This window comes from Rhipicephalus microplus, chromosome 3, assembly GCF_043290135.1.
Source record: "Rhipicephalus microplus isolate Deutch F79 chromosome 3, USDA_Rmic, whole genome shotgun sequence".
Taxonomy (NCBI): domain Eukaryota; kingdom Metazoa; phylum Arthropoda; class Arachnida; order Ixodida; family Ixodidae; genus Rhipicephalus; species Rhipicephalus microplus.
Genome location: NC_134702.1, coordinates 167,334,736 through 167,356,683, shown reverse-complemented (window position 1 = coordinate 167,356,683; position 21,948 = coordinate 167,334,736). Strand labels below are relative to the sequence as shown.

At 43.8% G+C, this 21,948-nt stretch overlaps 2 protein-coding genes across 5 annotated transcripts in view; one reads left to right on the top strand and one right to left on the bottom strand.

Annotated features, from left to right (window-relative positions):
- Positions 1 to 6,839: 6,839 nt before the first annotated feature.
- On the bottom strand, positions 6,840 to 8,618 carry LOC119174382 (uncharacterized). The gene has a single exon (XM_037425260.2). The coding sequence runs from the start codon at positions 8,616 to 8,618 to the stop codon at positions 6,840 to 6,842; it is 1,779 nt and encodes a 592-aa protein (XP_037281157.2).
- The window catches only part of LOC119184355 (uncharacterized), a 32,443-nt gene continuing 18,974 nt past the window's right edge, over positions 8,480 to 21,948 (top strand). For 3 of the 4 annotated variants that reach the window (XR_012894425.1, XM_075890468.1, XM_075890470.1), the window contains exons 1-8: positions 8,480 to 8,650; positions 14,900 to 15,034; positions 16,489 to 16,668; positions 18,028 to 18,108; positions 19,196 to 19,347; positions 19,637 to 19,666; positions 19,788 to 19,820; positions 19,961 to 20,056. Coding sequence is in view for 3 of the 4 variants with exons in the window: in XM_075890468.1 (XP_075746583.1) it covers positions 16,570 to 16,668; positions 18,028 to 18,108; positions 19,196 to 19,347; positions 19,637 to 19,666; positions 19,788 to 19,820; positions 19,961 to 20,056 (491 nt within the window). In the remaining variant the exon portion in view is untranslated. The remainder of the gene's footprint in view (positions 8,651 to 14,899; positions 15,035 to 16,488; positions 16,669 to 18,027; positions 18,109 to 19,195; positions 19,348 to 19,636; positions 19,667 to 19,787; positions 19,821 to 19,960; positions 20,057 to 21,948) is intronic. The other variant, XM_075890469.1, reaches the window with a different exon arrangement.

Genomic DNA, 21,948 nt, shown 5'->3' with positions numbered 1-21,948 from the left:
TTGTAGTACCAAATTTGGTATATGTGACGCAAGCGAAACGGCCGCGAGCGCATCATGAGCGTGGCATGTAGTCATGTTCTTACATGACACGCATGCCGTGATTTTCATGTTAGGGTCTGTCGCTTGTGTTCGCCATGCAATCATGTCATACCATATCAGTTTTGCAACATACCATGTGAACGAAACCACCACAAGAGCTGTAGGACTTTGAAATCTAAAGCATGACATTGATGACATACATGTCATGATTTTCATGCCATAACTAGTTAAATATGTTCTTCATACAGTCATGTTATGCCATACCAAGTTCGGTATCGATACCATTATCGAAACGGCCAGGATCGCTAAACGTCATAGGCGGCTGAATAGATAGATAGATAGATAGATAGACAGATAGATAGATAGAGAGATAGATAGATAGATAAATAAATAGATAGATAGATAGATAGATAAATAGATAGATAAATAGATAGATAGATAGATAGATAGATAGATAGATAGATAGATAAATAGATAGATAGATAGATAGATAGATAGATAGATAGATAGATAGATAGATAGATAGATACGCTCAAGGTCGCCGAAGTTTGCTAAGAAATGCTTCGCATTTATTATGCTCTATTCCCATGCTGGTTTACGTGATGAACCCGTGAGCCTTCGTGCGTAAACTATTCGTCGACAATAATATGTCGACGTATCGAGCCAGGCAGGTGAAAATGGCCAGTTTGCTCTCTGTATGCCTTCCGCAGGTCGCGGGATCGAATCCCGGCTGCGGCGGCTGCATTTCCGTTGGAGGCGCGAATGTTGCAGGCCCGTGTGCTCAGATTTGGGTGCACGTTAAAGAACCCGAGGTGGTCAAAATTTCCGGAGCCCTCCACTACGGCGTCTCTCATAATCATATGGTGGTTTTGGGACGTTAAACCCTACATATCAATCAATCTGTACGCCTTGGCAAAAGACATTTCACGAGGGGGAGGCACGTGCCTGGTATGCCCCCTCCCCTGTCTAGGCAACTGATATCGACAAGAAGATTACGTGCATGGCATGCATAGCTCTACTCACATAGGCGCATCGATGTTTCAAGGCGTGTCATCGGACGACTACGCCTTCCCACTTCTCGTAACTTCTGCAAAAGATGACGTATTTAAAGGTAAGTTTAGCAGTGCATTATGCTCCGCAGCTATGAGATGTATGAAGATTAAATAATTTCATGGTCAATACATTTCATGTAGTCCCGTCTATTTTTACGCTGATAAATCAGTCTAAATAATCATGAACCAACTCGGCAAAGCAACAGCTTTAGTCATGTAGTGTGACCGAAAAAAATTATCCTTTACTGCAGTAGGTTTGTTGCCTGCTTTAAAGCTTTCTGTAATGTAATAATGACAAGCTGAATCACTGAAAACACCTCATTATGTTTGTCGCATTTCTCATTCTTCCTATTATTTTGTCATAGTTATCATCCTAGAAGTTTCACTGTTATGATGCGGATATTTATGTATATTTTGGCAAATAGCTTTCTTGATACTTTGCTGCCTGTAAAACAAGCCTGCGCAGCACGTCAAGTCTTGTTTTTTTGTCCACATTTTTTAGCACCAGTATTATGCCCAAATGAAGTTAATTAATTGATGAATTGATTGATTGGTTTAATATATAAGCATTATATGGCGCTTCACTCTACGCGCAAGGTCTAAGTGGGCAGATGGGGTTACGAAGTTCAAAGGTATAACATGGCTGCAGCAACTACACGGTCCGGTAGATCGGAGTAATATCGGTGTGGGAGTAGGTGATACCACACAGATGTTGAGGGTGATGATGGGGATGAATTATTCAGTTATAACTTGGCTTTTTATTGAAATTATTGAAACATGTGCGTTTGATGTACATGACCTTCAAATAACGGTAGTTAATAATTTTTGTGCGTCTTCTTAACAGAGACCTTTATAGCGATTTATAATCTGTATCACCCGACAAGTTTCGAGATACTGCCGCGCGAGGACAAAACAACCAGGACCGTCACCGGACGGGTGTGTGTGAGCGTGCCAAAACACGCAACTTTCAGATAAAAACATAGTGAACTTATAGGGGAGTCGAGTTTATGGCGTCTGTGTTAGATGGGATAAATAATTATGATTATTTTCCTAATCAATGTCGTTGCAAGTTCAGCTCTCGTACTTGTCGTTCTTTGTTCCGTCCATGTGGATCTCGCGCTGGTGTCTCAAAATTAAAAAACAAACAAAAAACCAGCGAGCTGAATTTGCGCTATATTCATACCAGTTGTAAAACAAGCAAGGGAAAGAAAGGCCGTTGTATTAAGAAATACGTGTGGTTTGTTAACATTCATTCATCAGTTGTAGTACCGACTAGTACGTTACTCCCTAAATGCGAAATGTGAGCGCGCCTGTACCCGTGATTTGTGCAGGTGATGCATTGATGCAAACTTTGAGAGAGACATGTATATGGGAACCAATCATTACGGATGATTCTGGATTTACAACCCCAATAATAATAATAATAATAATAATAATATTATTATTATTATTATTATTATTATTATTATTATTATTATTATTATTATTATTATTATTATTATTATTATTATTATTATTATTATTATTATTGGACAGAATAAGAAGACAAGCAACGCCAGTTAAAATTCTGGTGTTGCCTCTTACTGTTCTGTCCGTGGGTTTGTTTGTTTGGTTGTTTCACAGCATTCAACAGCAACTAGTGCCTAGCATCTGCCCTCTAAAATCGACCGGCAGCTCCCCTATTTGCGAATGCTGTTTTTCTCACTTCTTACCTGCAGTCAGTTTACAAAACATGGAAATGAATTCAGGTTACCTTTTTTGTTTCAAAACAAAAGGGAGGCGTATACTGCATAAAATCAAGGCTGAAGAAGCCACGGATATTATCCTTCATGCTGATAATGCCCTTAATGAATAAAAAAAAATGTTTTCTTGGGCTCTCTATAGACATCGCAAGCATAAACGGGAGAAACAAATGTATGATTCTGGGTAGTTAAAGCAGGCCCGCAGCTACACACTTTTCCGGGGGGGGGGGGGGGGAGGTACTTGTTGAAAGTCTTGAAAAACACCTGTTTTTTTCAGTATTTGTTTTTGGTAAAACGCCCAATTTCATACAAATTTTGGGAGAAGGGAAAAGGCCCAGGCCCTTAACTCCTTTCTCTGCTGCCTGGCGGCGGGCCTAATATAAATATATATTTGCTTCTTGGGCGAAGGCGAAGGCAAGGCTGAAAGGTTTGGGCTAGCTGTATGAACCTAAATTTCCGACCGCATACTGCGCCTGAACAAAACTTCAGCATCGAGCTGTTGACAAAACCACCGCCGTTGCCTAGAATAGTGTTTTTCTAAGCAATACTGTCTGTCGCTGCAGCTGAGCTTCGATCAGGTCCTGGAGCAAACCCTTTTTGCCAGGCACGTACCCGCATTATTCGCTTCCCAAAGTCAGTCATTATTCAGGTAGTGTCATTGTTTAATCGCTCAGCTGTGGTCGATTGCCGTCGTTGTCATTCTGTGCTTGCGTGTCGGGCCATCGTTTGTGAAGTTGGTGGAGTCCATCCGGTGCATTAGCAGGCTGCCTTACCCGCCACTACAGGAGTCTACTATTGGTACCTTTACTTTCACAAGGAAAACCTATTAGTGGGGTTAGATTATTCACGTCGGTCGTTGTTTGGCAAATGTTCTAGTTTTTTGTTCGAGGACAGGGTATAAGAAAGAATACTGTCAGGGACGCGCTGCACTTTTACCAAATGATGCTCTAAGGCCTGGTAATCGTCCTGGTCACCGCATTTATTTTTATTTTTATTTATTTATTTACATAGTTCCTGCAACGCCGTAGTGGCATTACTGCAGGGGGGTATACATAAGAAGTCATAGAAAACATTTCTGCGATAAGACGCCAAACATAGTGAAAAATTCAATTATAACAACATATAAAAATAAAAAATATTTTAGTACAATATTGCACATGACAACAGGTACCAAAAGAGAAGTACCTATGTCACAATTTCACAACGATGAGAAAAAAGCGCTGTTGTCACTCAAGTTCACTATACCTTCGGGAAGTTCATTCCAGTCTCTAATTGTTTTTAAAAAGAAGGAGTTGGCAAAAGTAGTGGTTTTGTATGCGTATTCTTGTATTTTATGTGAGTGTTGGCATCTTGTGGAACGATATGTTGGTGCTAGTAGGTATTCAGACTTATTAATTCCTGTTAGGTTATAATATATGCTATGCAGAAGTTTTAATCGAAGTTTCCGTCTTCTAGATTTTAGAGTTTCCCAGCCTAATATGGCCTTTATTTCTGACATACTAGCGAATGGGTCGTAGTTGTTGCTGACGAAACGGGCTGCCTGGTTTTGGACTTTTTCTATTGTTTTTGCAAGATACTTTTGAGCCGGGTCCCAGATAACACAAGCATATTCAAGTATAGACCTGACAAGAAGGAAGTAAAGAGTTTCTTTCACCTCTTTTGTTGCACAGTGAGAGTTTCTACGAATAAAAAACAACGTTCTACTAGCCTTTGAGATCATTTGGTCTATGTGTCTGTTCCAATGGAATGATTCTGTCAAGTAAATTCCTAAATATTTACACTCGGGCACTTTTTTGACTGCCTCGCCATTAATACTGTATGTGCACTGGATTTTTGAAATGTTCTTTGCAAAGCTGATGTGGTTGCACTTCGAGATATTTAAGCACATATTCCACGTGGAGCACCAATGTGTTACCGTGTTTAAGTCATCTTGCAATAATTCAGTGTCTGTGATTGAAGTAATGTGACGGTAGATGACGCAATCGTCTGCGAATAATTTTATGCAAGATTTTATGTTATAGGCTATATCATTTATATAAACCAAAAATAACAGCGGACCTAGAACGCTACCTTGTGGCACGCCTGAGGTCACGTTTACATATGAAGACGTTTTAGAATTTAAAACAACACACTGTTTACGACCACTTAAGTAATTCCGTAGCCAGGTTTGCAGCTTAGCATTAATATTCAGTGAAGCCAGTTTAATAACTAACAGATTATGTGGGACCGTATCAAATGCCTTGCGAAAATCGAGAAATAATGCATCAACAATGTTGTTACGGTCAAGCGCAGTCAGTACGTCATGCTGAAATTCAGTTAGTTGTGTGACGCATGAACGACCCTGCCGAAATCCATGCTGGGAGCGGGCAAAAAAATGAGTAGATTCGAGATATTTGAACAATGCGCTATAAATAACATGTTCTAATAATTTGCAACAGGTTGAAATTAAGGATATGGGACGATAATTTTGTACATGTTTTTTGCTTCCTGCCTTGTGTACAGGAACCACATTGGCTGTTTTCCAATCCCTTGGAATAACGCCGGTGTCTAGAGACAACTTGTACATTATGCATAAATATTGTGCAATAATAACGTGACACTTTTTAAGTACATGAGATGATATACCGTCAGGCCCTGTAGCCTTAGAGGTGTCCAGAGTACGCAGCAGACTATCCAAACCAGCGTAATCGATTTCAATTTCCGCCATTTCATTACCAATATTTTTTGAAGGTAGCATTGGAGAGTGTTCAGTTCTTTTTGAAAACACTGACTGAAAATAGGCGTTAAATGCTTCAGCTTTCTCCAAGTCATCCGTTATAGTTTTTTCCTGGGTTAAAAGGTCAGGGATAGCTGTGTCGTCTTTTCTGTTGCTCTTGACATACTTCCAAAAGAATTTTGGATTACACTTCAAGTCTGTGTTTAGCTTGTCAAAGAAGACACGCTTTGCCTGTTTTAGTTTTAACTTAAGCTCTTTGTTTACACTTTTGAGCTTTGTTTTATTTAGTGCTGTTCTCTTTTTAAGAAACCTTTTATGGGCATTCGCTGCTTTTCTAACAAGTTTGCGTATCTCAGAGTTGAACCAGGGTTTGTGCCTCTTTCTGCATCTTAGACACCTCTGAGGTACGTACATATTCACCAGCTCTGTAACCTTGTCACGGAAAATTTGCCACAATTCATCCATGCCGCATGACTCCGATATGCATAAAAAAGTGGGATAATACAAGACCAGCTCTTCGGAAATGGCATTAAAGTCCCCTCTGTCGTACATGAAAACATTTCGAGGGGTTTGCTTACACGCAGGTATTCTAGAAACGTTTAACTCTGCAACAACGCAACTATGATCACTAATTCCTGGACATACGTTTGTGTGAACAATAACTTTTTCGTCATTGCTTAGTAAAAGATCTAGTAAAGCGTTAAACCGAGTTGGTTCGTTCACATATTGTTGTAGCCCATAGACGCTCATTAGTTCTGAAAAGGCAGAACAATTTCGATTTTTTTGTGGGGCTACACAGTCGGAATCCCATTTCATATCGGGCAGATTGAAATCCCCTCCCAGTATTACGCAGTGAGATATTTGTGATAGTATGTCGGAAAGTTGAATCAAAGATTCATTGTTGTGGTCAGGTGGGCGGTAAAACGATCCAAAAACGATGTTGTTTCCCTGGGGAAATTGGACGCGGCACCATACTGATTCAGTTTCATTATCAAAAACAACTTCCTCGCTGGCAAGGCTACTTGAAATTAAAAGAAACACGCCACCACCATGCCTGTTTCTATCTTTACGGTACACTGTAAAACCTGGCGGAAATATTTCTACATCCAATACTGTGTCGTCAAGCCATGATTCGGTACCCATAACGATTTGCGCTTTCACCGTTTCAAGTAAGATTGTAAACTCATCAATTTTGTTTTTTAGGCTTCGACAATTGACCACCAACAATACTGGTGTAAAGCTTTTTGTGATGGTATATTTCCCATTTGTTCTTAAGCTAGAATGAGCATGTCATTTCCGCCCCAATATCTGAGCATGCGCCCGAAGAGGAACTGGTTGGTGCATGTCAGTATCCCAGGCAAATGCTTGCCCATTGATTACCAGCTTATCGTAACTTAAATGTACACGATTTTTCTTGTCGAGCTGTTTTTCTTTACTGTACTTCCAAAGCTGCCGGCGTTTTTCTTGAACTGCCTTGCTGAAGTCTTCTGATACGCTGTATGACGTCCCCTTGAATCTGTATGCATTTCGCAGAACAGATTCTCTTGATTTCGATCCTGAAAAGCTAGCAATTATTGGACGAATTCTTTCTGTTTTGTAGGCCCCGAGACGATGAGCCCTTTCTATTGCTATATTTTCCAGCTTTAATACATCCGTACAGACAGACTTAACTAGATTTTCGGATTCTTCCCAAGTTTCCTTTGGATGACTATCTGGTATTCCAAAGAATACCAAGTTTGTTCTCCGGCTTCTGTTTTCTAAGTCGTCTAGTTTGTCAGCGAACTTCTTTTCTGTTTCCTCTAGTGTAGTAAGGCGCTTTTCAATTACATTAGTTTTAGTAATCACGTCGTCCAGCTTTTTCCGAAGCTCATCCTGAGTTTTAGCAATGCCCGACAGCTTTTCCAACACGGTTACCTGCCCTGACTGTAGCACCTTTAGCATTTCTTCGATTTTACTTATCTGTTCTCGCTCAGGCACAGACATAGGGCCAGGGTTTTGTTCTATGTCACCAGCCAAGAGTAGTAATGTCTGAGAGGCCACATCGTAACCCTCCAAGACAGACCAATTCAATGCGGCAGCCATACACTCGCGAGAAACAGCATAGCACGTCCAGATAAGCCATTTACCGTTAATGGGACACGACACTCTAAAAAGCATGTCATCACTGCTTCTAAAGCAATTACAACGGCATAAATAACTAACCTGATACATTGAACAGAGTGAGTGACGGCCGAGAAGAGCGCCGTGTCCCAGTGGGCATTGGTTCAGGGGCTCCCTTTTGTAGCCAGCAGTAGGCGGATCCGGAAGCGTACCACGATGCTTTGTCATCCAGCTCGTTTCGATGCGCAGATGGCACCGCTCCGAGGTGCTTGGTGAATCTAGTAGATCATGCGTAGTCGCTTGTGGAATGCCAAGAGCCGCTGGCCATGTGTCGATCGGTCGAAATGCCACGGGTGTAGCATACGTCGCCGCCGCTGCCATGAGCCCGATCAGCACCTGATACATTGAACAGAGTGAGTGACGGCCGAGAAGAGCGCCGTGTCCCAGTGGGCATTGGTTCAGGGGCTCCCTTTTGTAGCCAGCAGTAGGCGGATCCGGAAGCGTACCACGATGCTTTGTCATCCAGCTCGTTTCGATGCGCAGATGGCACCGCTCCGAGGTGCTTGGTGAATCTAGTAGATCATGCGTAGTCGCTTGTGGAATGCCAAGAGCCGCTGGCCATGTGTCGATCGGTCGAAATGCCACGGGTGTAGCATACGTCGCCGCCGCTGCCATGAGCCCGATCAGCACCTGATACATTGAACAGAGTGAGTGACGGCCGAGAAGAGCGCCGTGTCCCAGTGGGCATTGGTTCAGGGGCTCCCTTTTGTAGCCAGCAGTAGGCGGATCCGGAAGCGTACCACGATGCTTTGTCATCCAGCTTGTTTCGATGCGCAGATGGCACCGCTCCGAGGTGCTTGGTGAATCTAGTAGATCATGCGTAGTCGCTTGTGGAATGCCAAGAGCCGCTGGCCATGTGTCGATCGGTCGAAATGCCACGGGTGTAGCATACGTCGCCGCCGCTGCCATGAGCCCGATCAGCACCTGATACATTGAACAGAGTGAGTGACGGCCGAGAAGAGCGCATGTACTCCTCCCCGAATTAAATAGCGCTTAATAAGAAATAACTTGCAAAATGATAGCGAAATATTGTTATTATTAGCTGTGTAAGACAATAGCGACAAACACTGAACGAGTGAGTCAAAACAATGTGCAGCAGTGTCTTACGCTGTTGCTCCTTTTTAATGTAACATTATCGACAAAATAGGCGTGTTCAAGTTTGTCGTAACCTTACTTTTGCATCATAATTGTCCCTATCATCATCAGTCTTAATACGCACACAACAGGGCAAAAGCCTCTCCCATGTCCCGCCGCGCCAATGAACTCGGCCCTATGCTTTCTGCTGCCACCTTATACCGGCAGTCTCTATAATCCCATCTGCCCACCAAGCTTTCTGTCTCACTCTCACGCGTTCGCCTTCTCTTGGAATCCAGTCAGTTACCCTCAACGACAGTGGTTAACCTGGTATAAGATGCCGAACCTGGGACCTTCGTATGGGATGGCGAAAATCAAAAGAAGAATCGGCTAGCCGGGAAAAAATGCAGGTAGATGAAAGCTCATAACGCGATATAGTGGTACCGGCTCTGGCTGCCCAGGACCAACGATCTTAATTTTGACATGACAATACATTGTATTTCAGGTTACCTTCGATGATGGGTATTACCTGTCTAATGGTGGACTCGTCTCCCAAGTGTGGTTACAATGAGTATGACTGCATGTCCGGAAATTGTACGTGTACTAACGTTTGGACGAGGCTTGCACCTGATGACCTGACACCGCCTCTCCAAGACTCTTATTCATACCAGCGTGTTGCGTATGGATCATTTCTTTATAGCATGCGCTCGAATCGTGGCGCTTAACAGTGAATCGTTGTGCTTAACTCGATGTGCTAGATTACCATTGCTGAAGCATAATACCGAACACTTATGTCGACAGCAACGTATGAACCGTCGTTCGCATGTGACCGTTCAGATGTGCACCTGGCTCCTGCGAGCCACTTGAACACGCTATATTAGGCCACTTTGCTTTTCTCGTAGAGCGTGCGTTAATATTGAATACCCTAGGAAACAGTGCACGTGGCTTGTGCTATGCGACGCACCGTGGGCGCCTGCGTCTTATCCTTTTTTACTGCGCAAGCCACCAGGAACATATTGGTAATATTTCGGTACTTCTTTCACTTTTGCGAGCATAATTCGGGCGATCTGCTGCTTTTCAAATCGCGTGTTTGATTTCGCACAGGGCGGCCACATTTCAGTGGATGCGGAATCCGAAACCAACACAGTACCTTTTAGTTTGAGCGGATGTTTAAAGCCCATGGTGGCCCAAATGAACCTGAGGTATGACACGACTTGTAGCTCGTGCACGCTAAGTCCTGAAAGAACCTTTCAATGGAAGGCGCAACTGCATAAGCGAGTTACTGACAAGTAACAGGGCCTTGATGTGTATTGACTTGTGGCTGCTTTAGTTTGAGACACACACAATCACTAGCAAGCAACCAGTCTTGGGATCCAATAGTTTTGGGCCTGCTGTACCGTCATGTCAACGACTAGTATTTAGAATCGTGCTACTGCGGCGACATGGACTACTGTGACTTCATCTTAGGTTGTTTCTTCGATGTCTGGTTCATTGAACTGTAGGGGCCATTCAGACATCGGTCTATCTAGGCGTTATAGACCACGCCACTATTTAAAGGTGCACAGCATTTTCTTGAACGTCACAACCCACTTTGGTAGGTGAGATGGGTTTTCCGGCTCAAAGCAGTATGTCCGCTTTGATGAATATGTTATACACCTGATTTTATTGACTCAGTAGGCTACGAACTGCTTCCATTTCATGGCATCACCTTTTAGTTATGAAACGTGATCGTTAAATTCATTCACATCGTGCAGTGTATTTGAACACTTTTCAAGCCGCTCATATGACATAGACCAACTTTCTCGAGCCGATTAAGGCAGCCAAAGTCTCCAATATCGGTGGCGCCATCTCCCTAATGTGTGCTTTACGTGATTCTCAGTGTCGGCTCCTCAGGCATGACATATACTGCTGCTCTGTATGCCGATGGACTGGCGTTACAGAATACATGCACTTGAAGTATGTCGGGCTTCTTGCCGCCGCCTCACAGCTAATGAGGGACAATATTTTGCAGTTACGGCGGCTGAGTTTCCCGATCCCGCCATTTATTTTGCCGGTCATTATAGGTAGCACTTCTTCCGATGATCCTTCGCATCCACAGTTTCTAATGTAATATTCGTATGGCCTGCGTACATGGTCCGACAAGTTCCGACGAGTAAATTATTCCTAATGCTGCATGCAATACAAATTGCTTTGGATGCGTCTGTGCTGTCATAAATCCAAGTAAAATTTCAACCAAAAGCGTGAATTTATTCTCTGTAAGACAGCTCACTACACCCATCGATTCATGTTACGCGAAGAGCGACAATTTCATTAATATAGGCTCTGGCTCACGATCAGCAGTTCCGATCAAATTTCATGAATTTGTTGTCCACTTGCGCAGTGTCATGCCTGCTGATTTTGTTATTGTTCGAGCTTTTCGGCAAACCTTGGCGGCTTCCTATCGGTATCGGAAGCGGTGGCTACGTCGTCTACGTTTAACGAGTCAGCAAGAGTTTCAGCTGCTTTTACCATGGCAGCCGGGGCTCTTTTCACGTGGCAGAGAGTAGTAACTGTCAACAAGAATGAGTTACATGCAGCTCGGAATGGCGCTCGGGTACTCCGCCACTCTCGCAGCTCCACCTTAAATATCCTTCCGCAAACCGGAAGGCGTTTGTTTTCCTTCTTTGTCGTAATCTCAAATATTTTTCCTATGTGTGCTATCATTGCCACCTGCTGGGTTCTGAAGCGCAGCAAGAAAAGAGCCAACTGACACGCTCCGCTGTTTCGTTAGACTTCACCCCAAATGTGCGTAAGAGCCCCGAACAATTCTTTAGGGGACCATTGACATAGCTTCTTTCTACTTCTCATTCGTGAGTGCAGTCCAGAAGAACGAAATTTCGAGGAAAAAAGTGCTGTCATCCTTTAAAAGAATAGGTATATCCAAGCATACAGGTATGGCTCACCTATGATTATAATATTAGGTTATGCTTTCCGTACAAACGTAATCGGAATACATTTACAGCTTGAGGAATATTACTATAAGCTTTCTTTTTATATTCATTTACACTCTTCTCTGTTTTATTTTTATTAGGATTGGTTATTCATTCAACAGCACCGTCCTATTTATGGCCTTGCGCTTTGACGTGCACGCGAAATTAATTTGGAGATATCACCATCAGTATCGTCACAATCATCACGTTCTGAACGTGTCAGTGCTCTCTCGGGCCATCGTCAAAGAAGAAGGACCTTTTCTGCGAAACCGGCAGCGCCATTTCGCCTTCCCTGGACGTCCTAGTGGAAGCTCCCACTTGACAGGCAAAAAGGATGACCAGAGGCACGCTGAACTTCGTCTGCATCCAGGCGCTCATCGCTGTGTTTGCCGCCGTGAGTAGGCCTCTCCGAAGTAACGGTGCTCATGTAACGGAATCGAATAGTGGAGCTACGGCTATAAAAATATAACGTCGTTGCTGCGTAACTATGACTCGTGTTAACTATGACAGAGGTAATTTAACCCTAAATCTAGAGCCTCAGTGTGAAAGTGACCACCCTTGACCCTATTTCCTTTATGACTGCAAACATTGAGGGTTGTCATAAGGGGGTACGCAGCATTGTGTGCTTTGCTATGAAAAAATACGCCATCTGCCGCTAAAAAGAACCATGTGCGGATGCTTAGCAGCGGGCGCTAACGCTTACACTGGTGGTGACGTTAACTCTGGAGCTCATCAAGGCGTTGCGCAAAAGAGAAACCTGGGGAGGCACAAAGCACGCAGTAATGAACTTGTGTTTCCTCCTGGAACATGCCTATCGCTGCTAATGGGCAATGAGAGACAGAAGACTCTCACTTCACCCTGTAGGGACCCTCAGTCAGCTTTCAGTTTGCGAGCACGCTGCGAATATTTTTCAGCAACGCACAGGAGAAATCTTCCGCCGACACTACCTTTAAGGTGAAGATCCAGTGCCTGTACATATGGGGTGGCCAGAGAACGGTTGTGCTGTGCGATGCGAGTAGCCGGTATTTTCGAACAAGAAATTCGCTAGCAGGTGCTACCTGCGTCGGTGTTGTCAAATGAGAGAAGGGGGCTTAGGAGAAAAGAGAGGATGCGGGACGCGCATGAGCAATGGGGGTGTTAACGTCGCAGGAAAGGATGCCTAGAAGAGCGAGAGGGAGGCGAGCGTAGTAGGCTAGCGGCGCTGCCTTCGTCGGCATTGCGAGGCGAGAGAGGAAGTGTGTCGAAGAAGGAAATAAGTTGGAACGGACGCGCACGAGCTGCTTGAACGGATGCGCGTGAGCCTGAGCTGCTTTGCATCCAATAAACGAGTGGTGATGTCATAAATATGGCTACACTGTTCCCCTTGTATCAGCTGTGGTATAGTTGTCGGGTCGTCAAAAAGGGCGTGAAGGGAAATTAATTTCAAACTGCAGTTTGTAGGTTTCGTGCGTAATTCTGGTTGGCCAAATCTGTTTTCACCCTGCTGTTATACTTATTGCTTGCCGCCTTGTCTAACGTGCCTTTTTTGGTGGCTATCGTAGAAACGCAATGTAGTGATGTATCATTGTCTCCCCAGTTTCTCGTACACTGCACTTTCTTCCATCTGTTACGGCATCATATTTAGGTATGTTCTGATTTCGCCATGCTACATTCCAACAGTCATCCTGACGCCATTTCCATAAAGTTTCCTGAGAATGCAGAAAGGAGACATGCCTTCGACATATTTGTGCTTGTGCTCCACTGAAATTGCTTCCTGGTTGTCTTTCTCACGAATGAAGCAGATGTTCACGATTTCTTTTATTTTTACGTTTCATCTGAAGGTTGTGATTCCTAATGTTTAGTTATTATCACATATTTTTGTATTTTCCATGTTTGTACACTATACTTCATTTTGTTTTTTTCTCGTGCAGGTTAGATGATATTTATGTCATGTGCATTGACAACAATATATGCAACTATTTCTTGGTTGTAATTTTGGTTCTAATTGGGATTGTTGTCTTTCTCAGCCATTGTTCTTGAAATGTAATGTATATAAAGTTTTTGTGCAGCCCCCCTCTCCCAATGATATGCCTGATTGGCACTGTGGGTATAACTGTAAATAAATAAAAAATAAAGTCAAGAGTAAAATAGGACATATATGATGCCGCTGCGTCTGCATACTGAAAGGGCCACTAACTACCCTGAGTATAAAGACAAGGAGGTAATTTCCTCCTCTCTTTCATACACGTCGTGGGTCCTCCTTGCCCCTTAGTGCTTAATAGCATGAGAATTATGTCAGCACTAAGCGCTAGAGCCTATCAGGATTTATCGTTTCTCGGCTTCACGCTGTTATCACCACTTTCGCAGTTGTAAACACACAAAATGAAGTGTGATCGGTTGATTATGCATGATATTCATGCGAGCCAAGGAAGAAAGGATGGTCGGCTACATGGCAAAGCAGTGTTGGAGAGAAATCACGTTTGACATTTCGCTTGTACGGACCATTCAAGCGTATGCACGCTTTAGACGTCACGGGAACTACCTTCTGCGTCACAAAAGTGCGCAAGAAGGACGAGATATATCGAGAGGTTGATTGATTGATATGTGCGGTTCAACACCACAAAACCAAAATATGATTATGAGAGCTTGGCGTGGGACAGGGCTCCGGAAATTTCGACCACCTGGGGTCCTTTAACGTGCACCTAAATCTAAGCACATGGGCCTATCATCTTCGCCTCCATCGAAAATGCAACTGCCACAGTCGGGATTCGATCCCGCGACCTGCGGGTCAGCAGCCGAGTGCCGCGGCGAAGTAATATATACCAGTAAAGAATATTGCACTTTCTTTGATGTATTATGAGAGCCTTGTGGGCGGCCCTTTAGGAGATAAGGACGCACTAATATTCATGAACATTAATAAATTGGTATGAGTTTTCTGGAAGGGCAGACGTTTTTTTTTTGATCAGCTTGGGTATAGTTACAACACATGGTAGGAGGGCCTCTGAGATCAACTTTGGCAGTGAGGCTAAGCTCTTCTACCATAGTTCATAAAAGAAAAAAAAAACACCAGGGCGGCTCGTGCCGTCAAGCTACTGTAGGGACAAATAAGGCAATGATTAGAGCTATCTCGATGACCTTTTTTGCCTTAATTTGCGCGTTACAACGCAGTGCCCGGTGCACGGTGCGAATCCCGCGGTAAGCTCGGTGCTCCTGGTGAAGGCGTCCGACGTGTCCGATGCCGAGGCGCACTGCGTGTTGTACGTGCCCGCCATCAAGGACATCGCCAAACGAGAAGCTGACGCGGTGAGTGGTGCATGTCGTGCAGCGAACACCGAATCTCCCTGGCATAAATAATTTATGCAATACAATACGGGCGTGGTTGGCTCCGAGAGTGACGCTGACAGTTTGCAGTTGCCATACCCTATTCTGAATTGAACGCGGACATTATTAGACGTTTTGCGTTGCTGAAAACATTTGATAGAAGAATGACTAATATAATAGATTTATGGTATTAGTCATTCGTTCAATGAATCAATAACTTTTTAACAGGCCCTACAACAGAACTGACATTCTGGTGCAGGCAGATGCGTACAGCAGACAGCAATATTATTTTATTCAAGCAACTTGTTCGAACACTGTATGCCTAATACAGTAGCACAATCATTTGAAAGTAAAAACGCCTGCAGAAAACATGACTAAGGGAGTGGTAAAAAAAGACGATCCGCTCGTAGAGAGATATTTAGCGCACTCACACGAAGTGTCACGGACGCCGTTCACTTGCCTTTCAAGTAAGCACGACAACTAGGAAGCGTACATCAGAAACGATTAAGCTTTCGCTTATTCTCATGAAACGACTTACAGACCGCAAGACTGTTGTTTACCAAAACATGGTGCCAAACATACTAAGGCGTACGAAATGGAAAGGAAGAACAATGTTGAAGTGGCGATGGGTTTCTGGGTAAGGAACACACCAAGGTACAATGCAAATCAACGTTTTTCTGTTCTGACTCCTACCTCATGGTTCAGACCACCTTTATATCAAAGCCGAAAATGCGGTTACGGCGATAGCATACTTAAAACCCAGAAAGTGGCTGACGTCTACGTACCTCTAAAAACACCTCTAAAAATAGCAAAAAATCAATGTCTACAAAATTTGACAGAAAATTTCACTGAGCTTTTTGAAGCGCCATATAACAAAAATGGCAGTCTGCATTGCTGCCCCTTTTGAACATTTGTTCGCATTCGATACTGTTGAAACCTGCGGATACGCACATTGTTGAGCTCGAATCTTGAGCGTTTACAAGCTCTCAGGGTTGCCGTTGGGTGTACTTGAAAAGGCGCCAGAACTCAAGCAAAAAGTATCCAAAGTAGTCGTGTCATTCACAATGATTGCCAAATTTTAGCTAAATAAAACTGGAGCGTTATGATGAGCGAAATGTTTACTATTAACGAATAAATGAAAACAATTTCAATAAGGATAATCAGGAGAATAAAAGTGGCAAAAAGTAGCCATGTCACAATATGGAAGTTCTCGTGGCCAAACGGGTCGAAAAGTATACCCAATGTGGCGTGAAGTAGCCACCAAGAGCAACCGTGACCTCTGTATACCAAGAGTTATTGCATGTTTTTTGGTGACGACTAGAGCCTTTTGTGCGCGTCGTAACAGGACGACACTTCAGATGGTAAACCCCGCATATCAATCAGCAGGGTCACACCAACTATAAATTTTAAGCTGAATTGTGATCTGGATCTTGCAGGAGTACCTCCCTCTGCTGAACGTGCTGAACGACACCGAGTGCGACTACGAGCGACGTAGCTTCGAGGGCAAGGTGGTGCTCATGGAGCACTGCGACAACACCTCCAACGACGACATCATTCAGAAGGCAAAGAGCGCCAAGGCGGCAGCCATTGTGGTGACGTACAACGAGAAACAACCGGTGGGTTGACGTGCGTGAACGGGTTCACTGTTTCGCTATTGTATCGATGTTCACTTCTCTGTGATAGCGACCTACGTAGAAGTCGGCATCCTGTACGCACTTTGTTGAAATTGCTTTTATATACGAGAGTGACCTCTTTGTGTGTGTCCCGCACAGATAAAACCATTTTGCCATGTCGATGGTGGTTCATTCGACGCATTCGTCGAAAAAACTGGCCACGCCATATGAAGAAACAAGACTATATCTACATTATTTACACATAGCAGCTGGAACAGTCCATGGCGGACGCTTTTTTCTTTCTATTCTTTCTTTAGAGTTCACGTATTCTTTTTGACGGCTTCTTCTTCTTTATCATTTTTCCAAGGAATTATAAATATTCAATACTGTGTTCCCTTGTTCGAGGTATTGATGACGAACCGATAAGAACGCCCCAATTTACTCCATGTTGAGTTGAACGAGGATAATTTGATTGCGTGAGGCGCCAATACACGTGAGCTACTACTCGGTTGATCTTGTATTTATGAACTGATATCGCGCATAGTGCGAGAATATTCACCACTGCCGTGTCCATCCAAGAGGTGTTCGGGTAGACAGACGAAAAATGTGCCTGCCTCATACGTATACGTTGGTTCGACCTATGCCTGCAACGTCGGTTCTTGAGTCCATTGAGAGCCTTTTGCCAGCGCGCCATGTCGGAGGTCACAAATTCGCTAAGGTAATTTTACACCTTCACCCTCCCCGGCTTTCACTCTCCGTCTCCACGTTGGCCTATTTACCCGCCGCTGTTTGTTTTATAATTATGATTTTCTTGAAACATATCTTTGGGCTTCTCGCATCATTTTTAATGTTTAATTGACTTTAAGGATGGTCTAATTCTCTGGAGCAGGTTTTCTTATTTAGGTTGTTTTTCACGCTGGTTCTGCACTAAAGACACGAAAGTGACCAGACGCCATTCGGAAGCACTCGCCACCGTACTGCTTAGTCACGTGGCATAATCTTGGCAGCTGCTCACAGGCAACTGTGAAAGTTTTGCGCGTTTACAGGATGTGGCTATCAGGGGTGCTCGTGAGAACTTTCACAGACAGGGCAGCGTGGTCGTGGCTTACGTTCCAAGCATAGTTTTTGCGGAGGTATCGTTTGGATCTACTTCTTAATGGCACCCGTACGTAAGCTGTTCATGCTGTGCGCCGGAAATAATGGTAATACTTCTTTAAGAGTCATTTGCCCGTAGCTAACTCAGTGCAAGCCGGGCAACCGATGCACGTGTGGTGTGCATGTGATAGTTTAGCAAGGCGAACAGATTTCCATGGAATCCTTAATTCCCGAAAGTAGAACGTTTGTTTTATGTTCTTCTTTCAGATAGTAGAGACAAGCACTGACATAAAGAAGCTGGACATAGTCGTCGCTTTTGCCAAGAATTCGACAGGACGCCAAATTGCCGTGAGTGCAAACGGAGTTTATTTTTTTTATGCTGTATCTTGTATAGTTTTGAATCTGGTTTCCGCGTGTACTATGAGCAGGCTTGCGCCAGCGGAGGCGTGTCCGTTTACTTAACTTTGACGTGGTTCTATATGCGAAAATTCGAGGACACCATTTACATATTTTCAAAAAGTAACACAGGTAACGTACGAAATAATGGAGACACCGTATGAAATATTAAATATATTATAATATACAGGTGCGTAAACAGCCCCGTCACAGTTTCGTTTCTCGCGCCAGATACTCGGTTCGTAAACATTTCCGGTCGTAAAGCGAGGAGGTCCACGTGAATAATCAAAATTCTGAACCACACGCACGCACACAGCGTTACCTGTCTTTCACCCAGACGTCGAGCGTCAGTTGACTGCGTATCCTACATGTTCACTCAAAGCAATTACAAGCGTAGCTGCAATACGAGGTACGCGGGGTGTCTTAGAAACGTTAACCGAAATTCTTCGTAATGAAGGGAAATGGAATATTCGATGGATGCCCTCATATTCGCTAGCGGTAGACACCTTACGATGAATGGGAAAAGAAGTTATGGCAGTAATTAGATAAGTTAATTCACTGATTACATAGTGGAGACGGGAGGTCAGGTAAAAAGAGAGAATTGAAGCTACGTTTGTGGAAAGCCCATTGCCGCTTTGATGTTCCCAAATAGCGGCACGTGGTACACAATTGGAATTGATAAAATTTTATTGACTTCACCGGCTAAACCAAAGTGCCATTGAGTGCTTGGCATCGGTTCGAATGCTTTCAATAGACTGAATTATAGCGTGAAGAGAACGAATTTGCTCATCTATAGCTCTCGCAATGAAAAAGCAGCTAGATTTACTAATGTGTGCGTGAACGAATGACGCAAGTTTTCACAGTTTCTGGAATTCACATGTACCTTAGGATATGCGTTCAGTAAGCACATAGTTGTGAATTCAGTGGGCTGCGAGAACAGTCGCATGTGATCAGACTGCCGTGATGATTGCAGGGTATGCCTGAGGAGCAGCCCTGGAAACATCCATCTCTTCTTTTTTTTGCCACTCTCTTCTTCCAGCACTACGAGGAGAAGCACGCGAACGGCACCGTGATGGCTAAGCTGTTCACGCGTTCCACAGCCCTGGACTGGAGCTTCGCCATCATCTGGCTCATCGCAGTCGGCACAGTCACTCTCGGAGCCTACTGGTCCGGCATCGCACAGTGCGGCCGGTGAGTGTGAATCGCCTAATAAAAAATATTATTTAATAAAGGATTATTCAGTTATTCATCAAGTATTAATTACTAATAATAAGTATGTTGGAAACGAACATCTTTCTGACCAATTCAGCGTCCTTGTTATTGTCGCGTGTGAGCAGACGACCAAGTTAAACCAGGCAGTTTTAACTTTGCTCTCTCCAATTGATTACTTTTTTTACACTATTTTTTCCGTGTCGTTGTAGTGCTTTGTGTTGAAAAATAAGTATTTTTTTTTCCCTCCTTCAACATCACTCCTCCGCAGGTATGGAATTGCAGTCTATTCGGTGCTGTTGTAAGTATAGGCTTTGTACGTTTGCTTTTCCCGGTTATGAACACGGAGTTAGTCTTTTTTTTTCTCCGTTCAGCTGTGTTGACTCACTGTTCCATTCTGATTTCCACTCCTCTTCCTAAAGGACTAGGCCCAGCACGTTCTCCGTGGATGTCAGGTATCGATCACGAAATGTTTGCGCTTTTTCACTCATAGCAAGCGTCTGTTAACAAATTCTATGAAGCAGCCTATTCCGCGGCGACTTTAACCGACCTCCCTGCAGGGCTTCGACGTTTCTTTTTGTTGATATCCTCGCAGGTACAAGCAAAAAGTCGCGCAGCCCGTAAGGACCCGCAGCAGGCCAAAGAGAATCAGCCGTCGTCTGAGAAGACCTAGCGAACCTGATAGGAAGCCGTAAGCACGGAGCATCGTGCATGTCGTTTTAAATGTAGAGGTGTCTAATGAATTGTGTGATCCGATAGTTGCAAGTTCGGCCGCGTTTGGTGACAGGTTGTCTTTTCTGTCCGCTTCATTTCTTCACATGCATATCCTAACTATTACAATCCAGGTAAAAACTACAAAGAGCGTTCGCTATATACCTTGTTTGGATCGACTGTCTCTCGGTTTCCATTAGGGTTGAATCTGCCTATACGCGTACGCTTACCTTGTACCATGTACACTAATTTTGATTGTTCATGGGTGTCCTGCTAACAAAGTAATAAAGCAAAGCGCACTTGTATGAGCAAGACAAAAGTAAGGTAGGCAAGAAGTTGGACCGAATAAAAAAAGATGGGTCAAGTTGATGCACAGGTCCCCAACCCATTACAAGAGGGCTCTTTATAACAACCATGCTCATGAGCCGCCGTTTTCTGAGCGCATTGGCATTCGTAGAATCTCCTCTACCATTTATACATGTTAACCTGGCTAACAATCAACAGACGGTTAACACTGATCTATGTCTAAGTTTTGTTGCATTATATCGGATTAAGCGTAAATACGCGCGCATTCTTTCTCATACCCGGGGTCTCAAACTCACCTCAGCTAAGGGACCGCAGTCACGAAGCTTACTCAATCAACGGCCAGAAACAACGACAGCAGTAAAATCAAGGTTGAGGGGGTTGGGGAGTGTGGGTTGGGCAAAATGTAAGCTGACATTTACATTTAGAAGATCTTTCCCATATCTCATGTATGCGTCACTATTAAAAAGCACGTTATGCCATTATTCTCACAATATATCAATACCTTCCTGCAATATGACTATATTCCGGACGCCAATTTTCCAATACAGCTTTGTTTCATGGTTATCTGTCAACACATGGTAGCTACAGCGCATACCTCACGAAAAAAATTGTTTGAGCCCTGTCATGACTGAGTAACTTATGAGCAAACTTACTTAAAATTAATAAGAAATGCGCCGAAGAGAGTCATTTTTGGGTTGGGGGCCGCGTACATGAGACATGTGTCCCCGTATTTCCTCTGACAGAAAACACTCTTCAGTATCCGTGGGTGTGCCGTCAGAAAACTCTGACTTCACGGAGAGCATGCAGGAGATGGAGGAGGAGTTCTCTTTCGCCGTCTCTCCAAAGCTCATCGTCATGTTCGTCATGCACATGAGTGTCATGCTCCTCGTGCTCTACTACTTCTACCGCTACCTCGGTAAGGCGACGACGCCCATAAAGTGCGTTTCCATATCCTGCTTCGTAAAGAAGAAAAGAGTCATTTGACTTTTTTTTACTCTCTTTAGAGAAGCAGCGAAACTCTCTTTGTATATTGGTATACTCTCGCCGAGGAGTATAACAATACACAAAGAGAGAGTGGTAAGTCAGGACCACGGAGGGAGAACCTTTCTGAGTCAAGGCTCACGGAAAAGAGTTACAAACCTTTTTCTCGTTCTTATGGGGTAAAGAGCGCAATAGCTACACTTATGGTTGACGTAGCAAGCGAAAAAGTCAAGTGACTTCAACAGAAACGTCACACACGACGTCATCAATGAAGCTCTATGTCGAGTACCGTGGTTCTGGCAGTAGTTGTGACAACCATGATGAGGCAAGTTGATGGTTACTGCTTCGCTAATGACCTGCGCCAACCACACTGACACTGGCCTACCACGATAATTATGCAATGCCAGGCAAAATATTTCCCTCTCCTCTTTGTTTTGGAGCTGGTATCACGTCGTCAGTGATGTTTCTGCGCAGGTCACGAGACTCGGCTACGTGTGACAGCAAGTCAAATTTCTGCAATGGTTCTCTTTAGTATATGAAAACGCGTGTCGACGAGAACATATCTTTCTGCTGTCTGTTTGCTTA

Coding starts and splice junctions, on each gene's coding strand:
- LOC119174382 (XM_037425260.2), bottom strand. CDS start 8,618: ATGGCAGCGGCGGCGACGTATGCTACACCCGTGGCATTTCGACCGATC.